Source organism: Colossoma macropomum, unplaced genomic scaffold (genome assembly GCF_904425465.1).
Source record: "Colossoma macropomum unplaced genomic scaffold, Colossoma_macropomum, whole genome shotgun sequence".
Classification (NCBI taxonomy): domain Eukaryota; kingdom Metazoa; phylum Chordata; class Actinopteri; order Characiformes; family Serrasalmidae; genus Colossoma; species Colossoma macropomum.
This window is the reverse complement of record NW_023494798.1, coordinates 22,325,792-22,341,726: the sequence shown is the minus strand read 5'-3', so window position 1 is coordinate 22,341,726 and position 15,935 is coordinate 22,325,792. Positions and strand designations below refer to the sequence as shown.

Below are 15,935 nucleotides of genomic sequence, written 5' to 3'. Positions count from 1 at the left end.
TACAGTAGGACCGTAAAACAGGCTTTTCCAAGGCTGCCATATGGAGGAAATGGAGAAAGAATTACAGCTAGAGCATAAAGGCAGCAGCATTTAGATTCAAGGTAAAAACATGCATTCTTATAAAACTAAGCCAAGCTTCCTGACATTCTGTTCAGGATTCAAACTAACAGCCCTCCAGTTCTCTAGAAAGAGGTTTGATAAGCTGGACAGATGCAATGCACCAGCAAAACAGCAGTACCAAATAGAGACACACCAAAATTTCAGCCACCAAACTTTTCGGCCAAAAGCCATGTGCCATTCTTCACCATTTTCAGACAAAAATGTTTGATCCTGATGCCTATGTGGTACTTCTGTTCTAAAATAAAAAAAGACAACAATTACAGGCCTACAACACAATGTCAAACATGAACACTTTACAAATAATTTCAATGGTACTAAAAATTGACTGATTGAAACGTTGTTAGTTTCACTGGCTCTCCATCAACAGTCAGCACAAACACATTCAAACAGTTGGAGCGGCAGCAAATGAACAGTGATACTGCTGGCCACTTGAAATCATTTCACAGTTTGGTGACACTTTTTTGAGTGACCCTTTTAGATAAAACAAACACTTAACGGACTGTCAGTAAAATGTCAAAAACATATGAGGGTTAGAATTAGGTTGTGGTTAGAGGTTAGGATTAGGGTTAGGATTAGGGCCAGGGTTAGGGTTAGGTTTTGGGTAAAGTTGGGTAAGGTTAAGTTTTGCGTAATGGAAATAACATTAACAATACATCTACTTAATGTAGGTATATCAACAGAACATCTACAAGATATTTTACTTCAATGTATTCAGATGCTTCACTACTGCTACTTCACTGATATGTTGTTGATGTGTTACTGATAATCTGTTAAGGGTTTATTAATAATCTACAAAGGACCACTCCAAATAAAGTGTTGCCCACAGTTTCTATGAGGGACATTAGACAAGCAGATATCTGTGTCATGTCAAACATCAAGAGGTAGAACAAACCCCAACAACTTCTCCATTACATGTTTGATACCATTTGAAAACATGATATCCTGCTTTATTTACAGAATACAGCAAAATAGAAGCAATTTTTGTTTTGGTGCAACACTAGTGTCACAATTTAAAAAATCTACCAAAAACCGTAAATACAAGGATCTTGTTATTTACTTTTACTGTGAATTAATACATCCAGTTCAGCACGGCCTCTAAATTACTTTTTTTAAACCCCTTAAATGGCCAGGGCCTACCAGCTGGACATTCAAGCCACCAAGTTTTATTACACACTTCTATAACCTCACTTCTATAACTAGCTCAATCAGTTTGCAATGAACTCCTTGTAGTTACTGAATAATAAGCCTTAGTGTGTAATAAGCCTGGGATTTTAAGGGGTTAATGAACACGCAGTTGTTCAATGTTCTTTAAGTACTGACAACATCCATGCTAAGCTCCAAAAAGCTTATCATGATGTATTTTATCGTGATAAAGACATCATGTCATTATTTCATCCATCCCTACAGGTAAACAATGAATCAAAATGAACTGTCAAATCAGAAAGTGAGTGTAAGGGTTAAATAGATGGGCATTTCACATGAAAGAGCAGTTATCTCTAATAACAGAGTGAAGAAAGAGAAAGAGATTGGCCTTGAATGTATAAAGCAATAACTCACTCACTTTGAAATGTCTTTTATGATATTCCTTGTTCTATTTCAGGAGCTGAACTATTTCTCTTATCGTTGTCAGACAGAGCAGTGGATTGTTTGGTGAGAATCACTGTGATGTAGCTACTCAGAATAGACAACTTTACATAGTACAGAAACAGCATGTTCCTTCACTCTTATGAAGACAAGACTTTTTAAGGAACAATTTCTGCCCTCACTGACTGAGATTCAGAGGCATTTTATACACAAATGGTGACACTGCAAAATATAAAAAAATAACATTTGAACTATTATAATGATATTAACAATTTATATACAATAACAATCTATACAATGTAGACTTAAGACTTATAAGCTAGACACTAAATAGTATCTTAAGATATTTAATTCAATATTTCAAGATTTTTAATTATCATTTTTAAAAGCTGACTGAAACATATCTGTTTACTTGTGCCTTTTAGACTCCTTACACCATTGCACTTTGCATTATTTTAGCACTTTACTATTTACTCTACATTCCCTTTCTCATGAAGTTTTTATAATTTTGATCTCTTGTTTTAGTTGAATTTTAATTAGCACTGTTGTTTTTTATTTCCTACTTAAGTTCTCTGTTCTTTTATTGATGTAAAACACTTTGAATTGCCTTTGTGTAGGAAAGGTGCTATACAAATAAACTTGCTGCGTTCTGTCAGCGGAGTGTATTCTACTCAAAGCGCCATTATATCCTACAGCAGGACACAAATTCCACAGGCACGACTCACTTTTCCAAGGATCATCACAGATCAAGTTAAAAAATGTTTAACTTCAGCTGAAAAGCTCCACTTGTTGTGTGTCAAAAAAAAGGGTGAGTCACATTGTGGGGCAGTAAAGCTACATTCAAACTGCAGGCAAATCAGATTTGCTTCTCAATCAGATCTTTTTAGACGACTGTCTGCACTGTTATTTGCAAATGATCAAGTCAGATGCGTATCCAGACACCAACCCAACTGCATGGATTGCTGTCGTAACGTCGTAGACGTAAGTAACTATGCAGTTACACTGGTGACGCAGTTTTTTATATTGCTTAACATTTTGAGCAATTATTTTAAAGTACTCCACATTTTGCTTGTGGATTTTATAATTTTATTTGAAATTTTTGGCACAAAATTAACTCCATGGAAACCATTTATACTAGAACAGAATAACAGTAGGATACACAAAAGTTCAACATTCACATATCAAAAGAAGAGAAAAAAACATTGGGATTCAGAAGCTTTAACACAGCAATGGATTTACATAATCCATTTTGTGAATTTCAGCAGTAAGCAGGGCAATCGATCAAGAGTTTTTTTTCCCCAACTATTGCAGACGACCGCAGCAATGAAAAAAACCTGATGTTGATTTTTTGGGAGCCATGAATGTCAAACGTCTCGTTGTTGAATTCCAAACAAACCCAATATTATACAACACAAAAGAGTGTACTCCTGCCTTTTTCCACCCTAAATAAACAATATACTCTGTTAAAGCTGTCCTCTGATAATCACACATTGTCACTGGTAACGCAGTCCCCTTGCCATTTAAGTGGCTTCATGCTGCACCACTATAAGGCACGGACTGACGTTTGTAGACCTGTGGCTATGCACATTCTTAAACAACCCACTCTAGGAGGACCGCTGGAGAGAGTCAGAACTTGCAAAGGGGTGCATATGGGGCATTTCTGCCCTTTTCCCATGGTTATTTCTGACACTATGTAAAGCGTTTAAGAAGCAGCAGAGGATCCAAAAAGCCAGCATCTATAAAAATAGCTTATATATTCCAGTAATGTTCCATACCACCATGACTTTAACATCAGTCTGACACCATCCCAAGAGACTCACTCAACATTCAGCGCCTGAGTGCTTCACTCTGTCTTTCTCTACACTTGAGTAATGTTCTCTCCCTAGTACATTCACACACTCACTCATACAACTCTCTCTCTCTCTGTCTCTCCTTCTCTCCTCCTAATATTCTCTCACCTTAGCATGCACTTCTATCTCCCGCTCTTCACCTGAGTACTACTGCTGTTCCTTCGCCTCAGAGGCTGTTACAGTCTGTCAGACAGAGGCTGCCAGACGGGCTGCATTATACCACATTCACATCCTCAACTGACCCTCATCCTTGCCTCCCTTCCTCTCTGCTATGCCCCATCCCCCCTCGCTTTCTCTTCCTTTTTAATAAAGTCCCCTGCTAACTTGAATCACATCATAAAGAAAAGCATCGCGCCACACCCTCACCTGGAGCAGCCAACGGAATCTCCCTCAGGAGCTTCGGGGGCGGGGCAGCAAAACTGGTGCAGGACAGTTTGGCTCCTGTGAAAGAAAAAAGAATATGCAAATTGATCTGGGCAATTTACAGTACATTAACTACACCAGCACAGTGTTTCATTCTACCAAGCAGTACCATTCTAATTCTTTATTCACTGACTGATTCGTTGTTCAGAAACATTTTATGTTAAAATATTGAAACATCTTCACAGAGGCCACCTTGATTTGTTTCTGGTGATCCTTTTCAAACACATTACTATAAATTACACTGACCAACATGATTAACCCTGCAGAAAAGAGCAATGCTTTTTACATTTCTACAAACCCATACTGCAGAGAGGACCCTCCTACGTTATTTCTCTTTTGCATTTAAAAGAAGATTCGCACGCAATGATAGAACTGAATTACATTTCAAATGTATCTGAATGTCTTTAACTGCAATACTTTTACTTATCTTACTTTATCCATTTAGAAAATACAACACTTTCAGCAGCAGCGCTACGCTGTTACACAAGGGGAGCAAATTATGGTAGTGGGCCCTGGGTGGGCTAGGGGGTGCACTCATTTGAAAATAGCAGAATATCAGCTTACAATAAAATAACCCTTTTCTGGTCTATACAGAATCACAAATGTAGACAATAAGCTAAATTTATAACAGCTAAGTAGAGAATCACATTGAGTTTTTGGAGGTTAAAAATGCAAGGTGCACTGCCCTGTACGATGCTTGCCTGATTTTCTTAAACTGAGCATGCTGAGCAGATAGATTAACGCCCAGAGCACAAAAAACAATGGAAGACACCTTGTGCACAAAAATGAAGAACAAATTTCATCTCTCTCATTGAAAATAAATCTTCATATTTCTCTGCTGGACAAATATTTGTGGTAAGAGATATTTAATTGTAAATTCCATTTCCACTATTATTGCCTACCATTGTGTTGCCTTTCATTTTGTTTTCTGCTACCTCATTATCTGATCTGTGAATTTCCCTCTCCTGTTTTTTTACTTTATTCGTGGCCATTTTCTCATTTGTAGAACTGTCTCTCTCCTTCGTTTTGATGGTCATTTTCCTTTTGGTCACTGGAGTTTGAAGCTTAAGTTATTGGTTGATTCAAAGAAGAACAAAAGCATGCAGTGTCATTGATGTGAAGCACTGCTCTGAGGAAGCATCAAAAGCTGTTTGACAGGTGATAGTGCCCTCTTGTGGTGGACATTTAATGCTACATGTGAGTGAGTGAGTGAGTGAGTTAGAAGATGATTCACACCTAAAAAAGAGTAAATGAAACCAAGGCTAAGCTAAAGTGTGCTTTTTTCTCTTCAGTGCTACTGTTTTGTGCATGACACCCTGATTTCCTCAATATGCAGCCCTATGTTCTGTACTGGACCTCAAATTTGTTCAGTAAATACTATATTCTGTCACTTATAATAACTCTAACAGAAGTCTGTTATGAATGTTCTATATATTTCATTACTATTATTTATTTCATTTTGGCTACGTCTATGTGCCCCCTCAAGTGCACTGATCTACCCCCTAGGTGGCTCCACCTCTGAATGCTTTCGATACTCTCATTGCGTATTTGTTATAAAATATTGCTAGCACTGAAAATAAGGTTGCAAATTCATTATATAAGAATGTTTGAAAAACTGAACATCGTTTTTTAAGGTGGTATATTTTGTTTGTCCCACAAAGCCATGTTGTGTGAAGCCCTGGTCGATATTTCTTGTTTAAATAAAGATTAGAAATCATTCTGAAAAAGCTGCAGTGTTGATTTTTGTTCATGAAAAGCACAGACAAACAAGCAGCCCAAAGCTGTTATTGAGAGATTCATTATGATTAAGACGGCTGAACTGTAAGACCATGACTTAAACATCAGCCTGACAGACTGCAGGCTTGGCACAGTCCTAATTTCACTACAGCGCAAATCCTACAGGGAAACATGCGCATACACTCACATCGAGCATTTTCCTTCCCTGAGGGAAATGTAATGTTACTATGGGACTTAATAAAGCAAAACACATTTTTCCAGTTAGAAAGGAAACTATTTACACACAGACGCTGACACACACTCAGAGCACAGTATAAATGCAGTGTGAGAGGTGCACTGGAGCAGATGAGTGGCTCTAAAAGAAGTAGCAATTCTCTCTCGCTTACAAGCGCGCACATGGACACACACGCAAGTTTGTATTCCTGTCTTTGTGGGGTAATTTCATTGACCTCCACTGATATTTCCTTGTCTAATCCAGCCCTAACCTTAAGGACCCCATCTCATGGCCAAATGAATTTTTCTCATATTTTTGAAATAAAAGAGTGTGATGCAGTATGTAAACATCAAAGGGAAACCCTCAGGGCCTTCTAGGCCTTCAGAGATGGCCTAATGATCTGGGAATTTAAAAAGTCATGTCTGTATTTTTCAGTTTTTATTCATTTTTATTCAATTAGAACGTCTGCATTAAAACACTGCTCTTAGGGTTAAATTCTTGAAATGTCCAAAGTCGTTCAACCATGGTTTCTGGGTGGATACTGGTAAGACAGCCCTTCCATTGGTTAGGCCTTCAGTAGTTGAACTGAAGCCCTAATGTGTCAGATTAACTACCAACATAATTAGAAAGTGACAGAGCAATCAAGCGATCATGTTTTGATTTCCAATGTGTGGAACTAATTGCATGAGGGAAAATGTCACTTTAGGCCTCCTGGAAGTCCTTAAAATCATTAGAAACAACAACAATTTTGATTTTAGAAACTAATTCATTTGGTAATCATACTAACTACTTCACATAGATTTAGAATTTGTATTTTTACTTGAACAGTTAAACAACTAAACTTTCTCTTGCATTTAATTACACATAAACACAAAGATAGTCCAAGAGAGGGAGAGAGAGAGAGATAGAGACAAAGAGAAAGAGAGAGAGATAAAGAGAGAGAGAAAGAGAGAGAGGGAGAAAGAGAGAGGGAGAGAGAGAGAGAGAGAGGGGGAGAAAGAGAGAGAGCAGAGTCAAGTTAGGTTGTGTTCTGCGATAAGCTGACAGAACAAAAAGTCTCTGATGATCTATCATCATCTGTAAGGTGAGATGGAACAGCAAACGTGTCCTTGCTAATGCATTTTTGTGCCTCCGCTGATGTGCCGCATGCTGGAGTGCATATTTAAGTAAGTAATACTCCTGGTGCATCAACTATAACGTTTTTTCCCTCTACAAGGAGCACAGAAATTAAACTCTGGTCCCCTGAGTGATGATCTATTTATTGCAGTACAACACTTTTAATTCTGGTGAGTAATGCTCTGATGGCTTGGCTTGTTCCTCATATGTGGTGATGTATGTTTTGTCTGTGTACAGTGTGCGCCACGACAAAATTCATGTGACTTTGGCTGGTAAGTGCAGTGAAGCAGAATGGAAAAACAAATCTGAGCATGACAGAATTATTGATGTTAAAAAGTTACACAGCTGGATACCTCAAAATTGTGAAAAAAATGGTTGCCACCTATGGAAAATGAAAAAATGTACTATGTAAAATTGCAGGTTAATTTCCTAAGTGAGAATAAGTACATATCTTTTACAGAGAACACACTTCTGCACATGAAAATGTAGCCTGTACAAAAGTTGTTTTAAATTTTTATTTTTTTGAATATGTTAAACTCAGCAAATAAATTGTGAAATTGTGCAGAAAAAATTGCAGAAAAATGCCACACTTAAGCTGTTCTCTGAAAAGGATGTATTAACTTATTTTCACTTTACTAATTTGATGTGAGGTATTTGCATACAACTTTAGCAAATATGAGAAAATGTAGGAAATGGGCCTTTTAACCTCAGCAACCAAAAGGATTTTTTTTTTACTTTTCCAAATTAAATTTGTACTTTTTTAAATAAATAAATAAATACCTACCTTGTGGTGACCAGCCAAATGTCCCCACACAAATGTCAAAATGAACATGTTTTTAATCATCATGGGGACATCTGGTCCCCACAAATAGCTGAATACACATAAACACAGAGACTCACAGATACACAATCTCTATCTGTAGAGTGGATTAGGATGCAGCTGGCGGATCAGCTCTACATGCTCTATGGGAATTTCACTTAATGCTCCACTTTATGCACAATGTGCTGCAGTGTATGCTGTATGTTTGTATGTGTCTGTTTGTGAGTCTATATATGTGTGTGTGTGTGTGGGGGTGCATTTTTATGTGCCTGCACGTGCACTTGGTCATGTCTCAGCAGTATTAGGAAGTGCTCTTTTCCTACTGCTGCTTCACATTAACGTGACTGCCTTTGAAGCTCAGGGTCGTGCTGCATTAAAGCCCTAATCAGGAGTCACTCCATCTGGCAGGCTGATTTTTCACTACTGCAACAAACATGGCTCTCCAGTCACATCAACACCTCACTAAAACATGCGGTAAGGCATCCTTTCTGGTTCTAAACTCAAACTAAAGAGACTGCAGTATGGGTCTGGCAGCTCCTGACTGGGATTAAAGTAAAATAGCTACAAACTGAGATGATATGCAGTCAGTGTAAGAGCAGCATCCAGCAGTAATGACCTGGAAGGAGGCAACAGAAAACATGAGGGAAAGAGCACACAGAGCAACGATGCTTGTTGTATAAAGAGATTAATAAGAGGTTTACTTAGAGATTTTTATGTGCATTCATAACTCATGATGCAGCATCAAAGCCAGCGGAGCTTACATGCTTACATCTTCCTCTAAGCATTTATCCGGTCGACAGGTTACCAACCTGCAGGGCAACACAAGAGCTAACAGCACTGAAGACACACAGAAACACTCTCGTGCGCAACCACACATAGTGCCACAGTCAAAGGCAGGGGAGTAAACCTTAGACTTCACAAGAGGATTCTGATGTGTAAAGTAACAGTTTTATTATTGGCAGTAATTCAAATGCTACCATAAAAATTGTGTCAGAACTTAAATTGCTGCCAAATTATGATTTCTCTCATCAATATATGACCAATATGGGTCAAATCAAGACTGTCCCACATTATATTTTCAATGCACAACAAACTTGCCACAAAATTATGCTGACAGCAAAAACATTTATGAAGTTCGACTTGAATGAAAATCCTAAAATAATTATTTTCATTTTCAACTAACCACTAAACTAGTTTTTTTTCTACTGGAAAAAAATGGCACTTTGCAAAGTGCTGTAAAAAACAACTTATTATCATGATGTGGTTTTATGCACAGTACTGTGCAAAAGTCTTAAGCACTTAAGAGACCAGGTCATATTGTAGAATATATATTAAAGATACCGTGTATCTGTAGCTCTTTTTTTCTGTCCCCTTTTTAATTATTCTGTTCTTTGTGTTATTATTTGTCTTTATCCTTTAAAAAGCAAAGCAACATATTGTAAAAAGTCTCAAACACCTAAGCGCATTAATTAAACCCATTTATCTTGGCATTTAGTGTATTTTTGCATGTAAAAAACATTTAACATTACAATATATACTAACAGTTGGATATCTTGTGAGCTACTCTGGTGAACAATGTTTGATTCCATTACCAGCACACCTGATTTAACATAATGAAGTATTAATTAGCCAAATCATAACCCAAAATAATACTGGGTCGCCACAAGGAGAGAACACTCTGAAACTGATACATAAAATCACTACTTCCTTGACTAATCTTATATTGATGTTTATTTAATCATATATTATGACTTTTTCTGAATAAATAAGTGCTTACTGGCCAGATAAGTAGCTTTTCTCAGGTGCACAGTACTAGTATAGTATGTAGGGTATATTCAGATATTCAAATGGGGCAGTGTGTTATGGTCTTCTGAGACACTGAGCTGTATGCACATCTGGCACATAAAGCCATTCTTTAAGTTTGAGTTTCCAACTAAAAGAATTTTGTACTTTAGTGCTGATTTTATGCACACATTAGTGACTGATGACTGAAATCAGAAGAAACAAGAGGCACTTAAAAGGGAATTCCACCGATATTTCAAAAGTTCTGCATAATAAAATCGTCAACATATAAGCAAAGTTGTTCCGAGTGGTTTGATATGCAATGCTCCCTTTTAAAGAAATGTACAGAGTTAGAACTGATCACAGTGGTGGCTTTAGGAACCAGACATCTGAAGTTTTTAATGCCTTTAAATAAATCATTAAGAGGAAAATAAAAGTCATTCAGAGTGGTTTGATGGCAAATGCTCTGTTCTAAAAAAACTTAACCAAGCCAGATTCAGCGTGGTGGTGATAAAGGCTTGTGGTCTGAAGAGTTTAATGCCTCTAAAAGCCCCCTCACAGAAAGCTAATATATGAAATGTTTACAAATACGCCGCCTGATGATAGTGATAGTTTTTAGAAAAGGCGTTTGAATAAACCATATTTTTAAAATCTGTTCATGGTGGAGAGGTACTTGCAGGGCATTGTGAGGCAAAATAGTCCCCAAAGAAAATATATATATATTTTTCCAGATTTACCTTTATTTAATCATTATCAACATTACATAGATAAACTTCAGTTTGTATTGGAAAGCAAAGAAAATGGCTATATTTGAGTTGTAGACATTGTGACCCCTGGTCACCACCACTGTAAAGAAATCAGAGTCAGTAAGTTTCTCTACGATGAACCACTTCACCTTGAAACATTCTGATTGATTTTGTCCCTTTAAGTGCCCTCCATCACCTGATTATACCTGAAAACCGTTTCACCTTTAGAGTCCATTACCGCCCGGCACTGCTGTATCGCTGCAGCTCTAGTCTAAAGCACACCGTGTAGAGAGGAGGCAGTGAGGCTTTAGTGGGCGACCATCTGGACTCTGCGCTCCCTCTGTAGAGCTTTAACGCCAGAAGAGCTGCGCAGGAGGAAAAATTCACTGCTGATTAAATTATTGATTAGTAGTTCCACATCAGCGCGCGCACACGGTAACGGGTCTGTTATGTAATCTCAGCGGCGCGTGATCTGCCTCAACTCTGCACGGCTGTTGTGGTTTTAAAAAGGTGACTAATGTGCACACTTTAGCTCTGAGTGCCATTAAAGCGCGAGACTTACTCGGAGCTCCGCGGGATGCCCACGGTTCGGCACAGAGTGCCCGCGCTCTGTGGGACGAGCGAGCGGCAGCACGGCTCTCGCGCGTCCTCGGGGCTGGAGTCCGGGCTGCCGCCAGCGGGCACGAGCTGCATGTCCTGCGGAGAGTGGTGCTGCTGCACCGCGGCGGAGGGGGCCTGAGCCGGACCCGTCCCGTGCTGCTGGGGCGCGCGGGGCAGGCTGGAGGTACGGGGGGGCGGGGGAGGGTGGTGTCGCGCGGGGTGTCGGTGCGTCGCGTCCCGGAGCTGCCGGTTCTCCACGAGCAGATCCCCGAGCCTGCGCTCGAGCGCGTCGATCCGGTGCCGCTGCGTCTGGATGAGGCTCTGCTGGTTCTGCACGATCGCCGTGAGCTCCTTGAGGTACAGCACGGCCTGCAGGGGGTTCTCCAGCAGGCTCGACATGGCGGGGGCGCGCGAACCGAACCGCGGGAAAACCGAGCGGAGAGCGAGAGCGCGGCGGCGGAGGCAAGAGGCACCGAGTGATGCGCTCAGCCGAGAGAGATGAAGAGAGAGAGAGAGAGAGAGAGAGAGAGAGGATGATGATGGAGAGAGAGCCTCCCTCCCCCTCCTCCTTCTCCTCCTCCTCGGTTCTCGAAGCGCGCGCTAACGCAGCTGACGCGAAGATGTCAAAACAGAGGAATAAGGGGGAGGAGTCGTTTATGACGTGACGTCACGACGCACACAGTGGCGCATAGAAAGGAAAGCAAAATATTCTGGAGGATAAAAATTATATATATATATATATATATATATATATATATATATATATATATATATATGAAACTACTACTACTACTAGTACTAATAATAATAATGATAATGTTCATTCTTTCAGTTACTTCTACTTGTCTGTGAGGTATATTAATGTAATATTTCTTTAACATTAATTCTGATATATATAATTTAATTTTTAATATAATATTAATTTTTAATGTAATGTTTTTATATAGTTTTTTGCGTGTTTACGTTTAAGATGACTGAATTCACAAATATTTCAAAATGGACATAATCCTTGAGTAGTTTATATTACGTTTGCAAAAAATAATGACATTATTAAGCATGTATTCAAAAAATCAACTTTCTTGTAAATGAACCAGAAGTTGTCAAGTACAAGTCAGCAGAAGTGGGCAGCACTCACTGCAGCTTTCCACTGAATTCAGTGAAGTTTTTTAGGTCAGTATGTTGAAAGTTAAAGGATCAAACCCCCTGCTTCAGGAGCAGAGACCGTTCTGATTCATAATGTCATATTCACACCAATTCTAAAAATGCTGATTACACGCAGTACATCAGTTAATAAGGTGTCATAGTTTGTTTATTAATAACATTATGCACACTGCTAAAATAATGACTGATCCATCTTCACAAATACTGCTGTGAGAAAGTTCAGGTGTGGTCCAGATGAGATGTCGCAATGTCATGTAGTTAGAATGTAAATTAATATGAAGAGATTTTATTCCAAGTTCCATTTTGGATCATTTCTCTTGGTCCATTCATAGTGAAATGTTCACATGATGTAAAAATGCTGTGTTCAAACAATGTAGGAAAAAAATTAAGTCACTTTTTTTGGGCAGCAATGATATGCAAGTCTGTTCTCCACTAATAACTTTAATACTGTTAACCATTATTTTGTCCCATAATTTTGTACTCACATTTCAAACTAACTTCTTGATTCATTAATATTTGGTGGGCATCCTAGCATTCACCCGTCATATATCCTGAGGCCTAAAATCCATAGTTTGCACATTTACTGAATATTAAAACAGTTAAATCCTTATTTATTCAAAACCCAGAGCAAAGCTGAATTTTAAAATTAAAAATCACAATACCCAAAACCAAGCACATTTAGGAAATACAGGCTTGGCCAGTCCACAACCCTAATGTTCATTTCATTAATATTATTTCAATATTTTATTTAAACAAGAATGGCTTAAGGTTTTTCCACTACTTGTAGAATTTCAAGACAAAAAATGCTGAATAATTTAGTCACTGAGATGTAAAGTCATTCAGAGTGGTTTGATGTGAAATCCTTTATCTAGAGAAACTTACCAACTCTGAATTTTACCGTGGTGGTGTTAGGAACCAGGGGTTGTGATGTCTACAATGCAAATATAGCCATTTTATTTACTATCCAAAACCATCAGTGAACCTACACATGTAATCTGGGTTTTATATGCAATGTTGATGATGGTAAATTGTAAAAACTGAAAAAAAACGTTTTTGGATCCTATTTTGCCCAGCATGCACCCCTAAACTATGAATGGATTTTTAAAAAAATGTTTTAAGACTATTGTAAAACAGGCATCAGGCAACTTGTTATTATTTGTGTAATAGCTTTCTGTGACGTTGCTTTTAGAGGCATTACAATTTTTAGTCATCTGGTTCGAATTCTGACTCAGTGAGTTTCTCTAATGGAGGATTTCACATCAAACCACTCTGAATAACTTTGTTCACATTGTATTTTTTATTTTTATTATTATGAATTATACAGACATTTTGAAAAATCAGTGAAATTCCCCTTTAAGATTTGCTCTGTAACTTAAAATATTTGTTTCATCTGTACTGTTGATTCTGATGTGTTAAAAACATAATGTAACTAAAATGATCAATTAGTATTCATGAGCCACACAGGGCTAAAGGGCCTCCGAGATATAGCTCTGTATGCTGTTGCTGACTCATGACCTCTATAAAGGACTGAAAACCTGAGAACATTGATGTCTTTCCTTTTATTCAGTTTCACAATAGTTTATATTGCATTTTACATGCATGTTAAAATGAGTTTTCAGAATGTGTGCCTTGATATGATGAGTTGAGAGTCTCTGAAACTGAGAAGATGTGTACATTTTTATGCTAAATGTGAAATGGCTTAATAAAAGCTTTAGCAGGAATTTAAAAACACATGAAAACAGCATCTGAGAAAAAACTGAGAACCACAGTAACACATCATCCTTCTTTTCTCTTCAATAGTTTAAAATTGTACTTAATACAGAACCACTTCTCAGTGATCACACTTAAACCTGTGCACATACATACTTTAAACACAGCTTTAAAACAGCTTTTTTCATGGATGGTTAGGTTATTTGAGACATACTGTAAACATGCTGGGGTAAAACTATTTTAGTGAGCTGTACTCTGAGAACAAGCTCAAATTATTTTGAAGATTAAAGAGGAATTTCAATAATTTCTACTAAATTGAATTGTTGAGATGTAAGTAATGTCATTGCGAGTGGTTTAATGTGCACTGTAAACTTACTGACTCAGATCTCTTTACCATTGTGATAACAGGAACCAGGGATTGCAATGTCTGTATTACAAATATAGCCATTTTATTTACTATGAACAAATGCATGTTTCTTGGGAACTATTTTGCCTTACAATGCCCATGTATCTCTCTCCCAGGAATTTATTTTTAAAATATGTTTCAGGCCAAAACTCTACCTCAAAACAATGCCTCAGGACTCAGGCAGCATTTCATATAATAATTTCCTATGAGGTATCTTTTGAAGGCATTAAATGCTTCAGATTCCTATCACCACCACTGTGAACCATTACGGCTCTCTGTGTTTCTCTAGAACAGTGCATTCCTAATCAGACAACACTTTGTTTACTCATCTCAACCATTCAATTATGCAGAAATTTTGAAAAATTGGTGAAATTCTCCTTTCAAATTAGTGTGTTTTGAGAATGTGTTGTATGTGTAACTGATAAATTCACTTATGTACAAAAACAGAATGTATTTTTCATAGTATTATATTGACTTATAGCATACTGTATTCATTTTATATTGACAGTTATAGAGTATATGGGAAAATGCTATAGGTTCACGGTATGTAGACAGAAGGTGCACAGATTGTGGGATGGGAGCCCCTAAGAAGGCACAGTATACCCACCACTACACCACTGCATGAAGATCTGTGTTTGCAAAGGAAATATATTTCAATATATTGAAATTGAGTTGGAGCACCATTTGTCAGTACCTGACCTCACTAATGCTGGCTGTATGCAATTAAATGCAATCAAATTCTCACAGCAATGTAACAACATTTAAAAGCTTCCCAGTTTTCCCTGAAGAGTAGAGGGAAAGTAGTAAAGCTTTTTTCATAATAGTACACACTTAAAAAATGGTTCTTCAAGGGTTCATTAGTAAAAGCAATAATTCTATTTAGAACCAGGACTTCTATTTGGAACCATTTGTTTTAAATAGAAACATAGTTCTTTGCATGGTGAAATGGTGCTATACAGAACCAGTTTCAAAAGGTTTCTATATAGAACCATATACAACACATTCTCCATCAATCTGAAGAACGATTTCACCATGAATACAACTATATGTATGAAATATACTATATGTATGAAATGGCTCTATTAAGAACTCATAATTCTAAATAGAACCAAGCCTTTACTAGACAACCCTGTTTTTAAGAAATGTCTAGGTAAAGTATACACTCTTAAAAATAATGGTTCTTTAACTGTTCTTTAGTAAAGAAAATGGTTCAATACAGAACCAAGAACACTTAAAGAACCCTTTGCATGATGAAAAGGGTTTTCTGCATCTTTAAAGGGTTCTTCAGATTGATAGAGAATGTGCTGTATATGGTTCTATATAGAACCTTCTTAAAAGGGCACCAAAAAGGGTTCTATATAGAACCATATAAAACACATTCTCCATCAATCTGAAGAACACTTTCACCATGCAAAGAACTATATAAGCATGAAATGGTTCTATTTAGAACTCATGATTCTAAATAGAAACATTGCCTTTACAACAGAACCATGTTCTTTAAGAGTGTAGAGGTAAAGTAGCAGCCTAAAGCTTTTCCAGAAGAGCAGAACCTGTTACTGAAGTAAAGGGGAGACAGACAAACCACCCGTTAATAGGCTTCGGGTAACAGTCGGACGAGCAGGGGTCCACAAAGTTTTGGACATCAAACATTAGAGTATCTTTCCGC

The 15,935-nt window shown here is 37.7% G+C and overlaps 1 protein-coding gene across 1 annotated transcript in view; it reads right to left on the bottom strand.

The window, feature by feature from the left end:
- iqsec3b (IQ motif and Sec7 domain ArfGEF 3b) overlaps positions 1 to 11,524 on the bottom strand; it is a 37,500-nt gene extending 25,976 nt beyond the window's left edge. The window contains 2 exon segments of the mRNA XM_036585583.1: positions 3,921 to 3,995; positions 10,955 to 11,524. Coding sequence (XP_036441476.1) covers positions 3,921 to 3,995; positions 10,955 to 11,391 — 512 coding nt within the window. The 5' untranslated portion in view covers positions 11,392 to 11,524.
- Between the last annotated feature and the right edge of the window lie 4,411 nt (positions 11,525 to 15,935).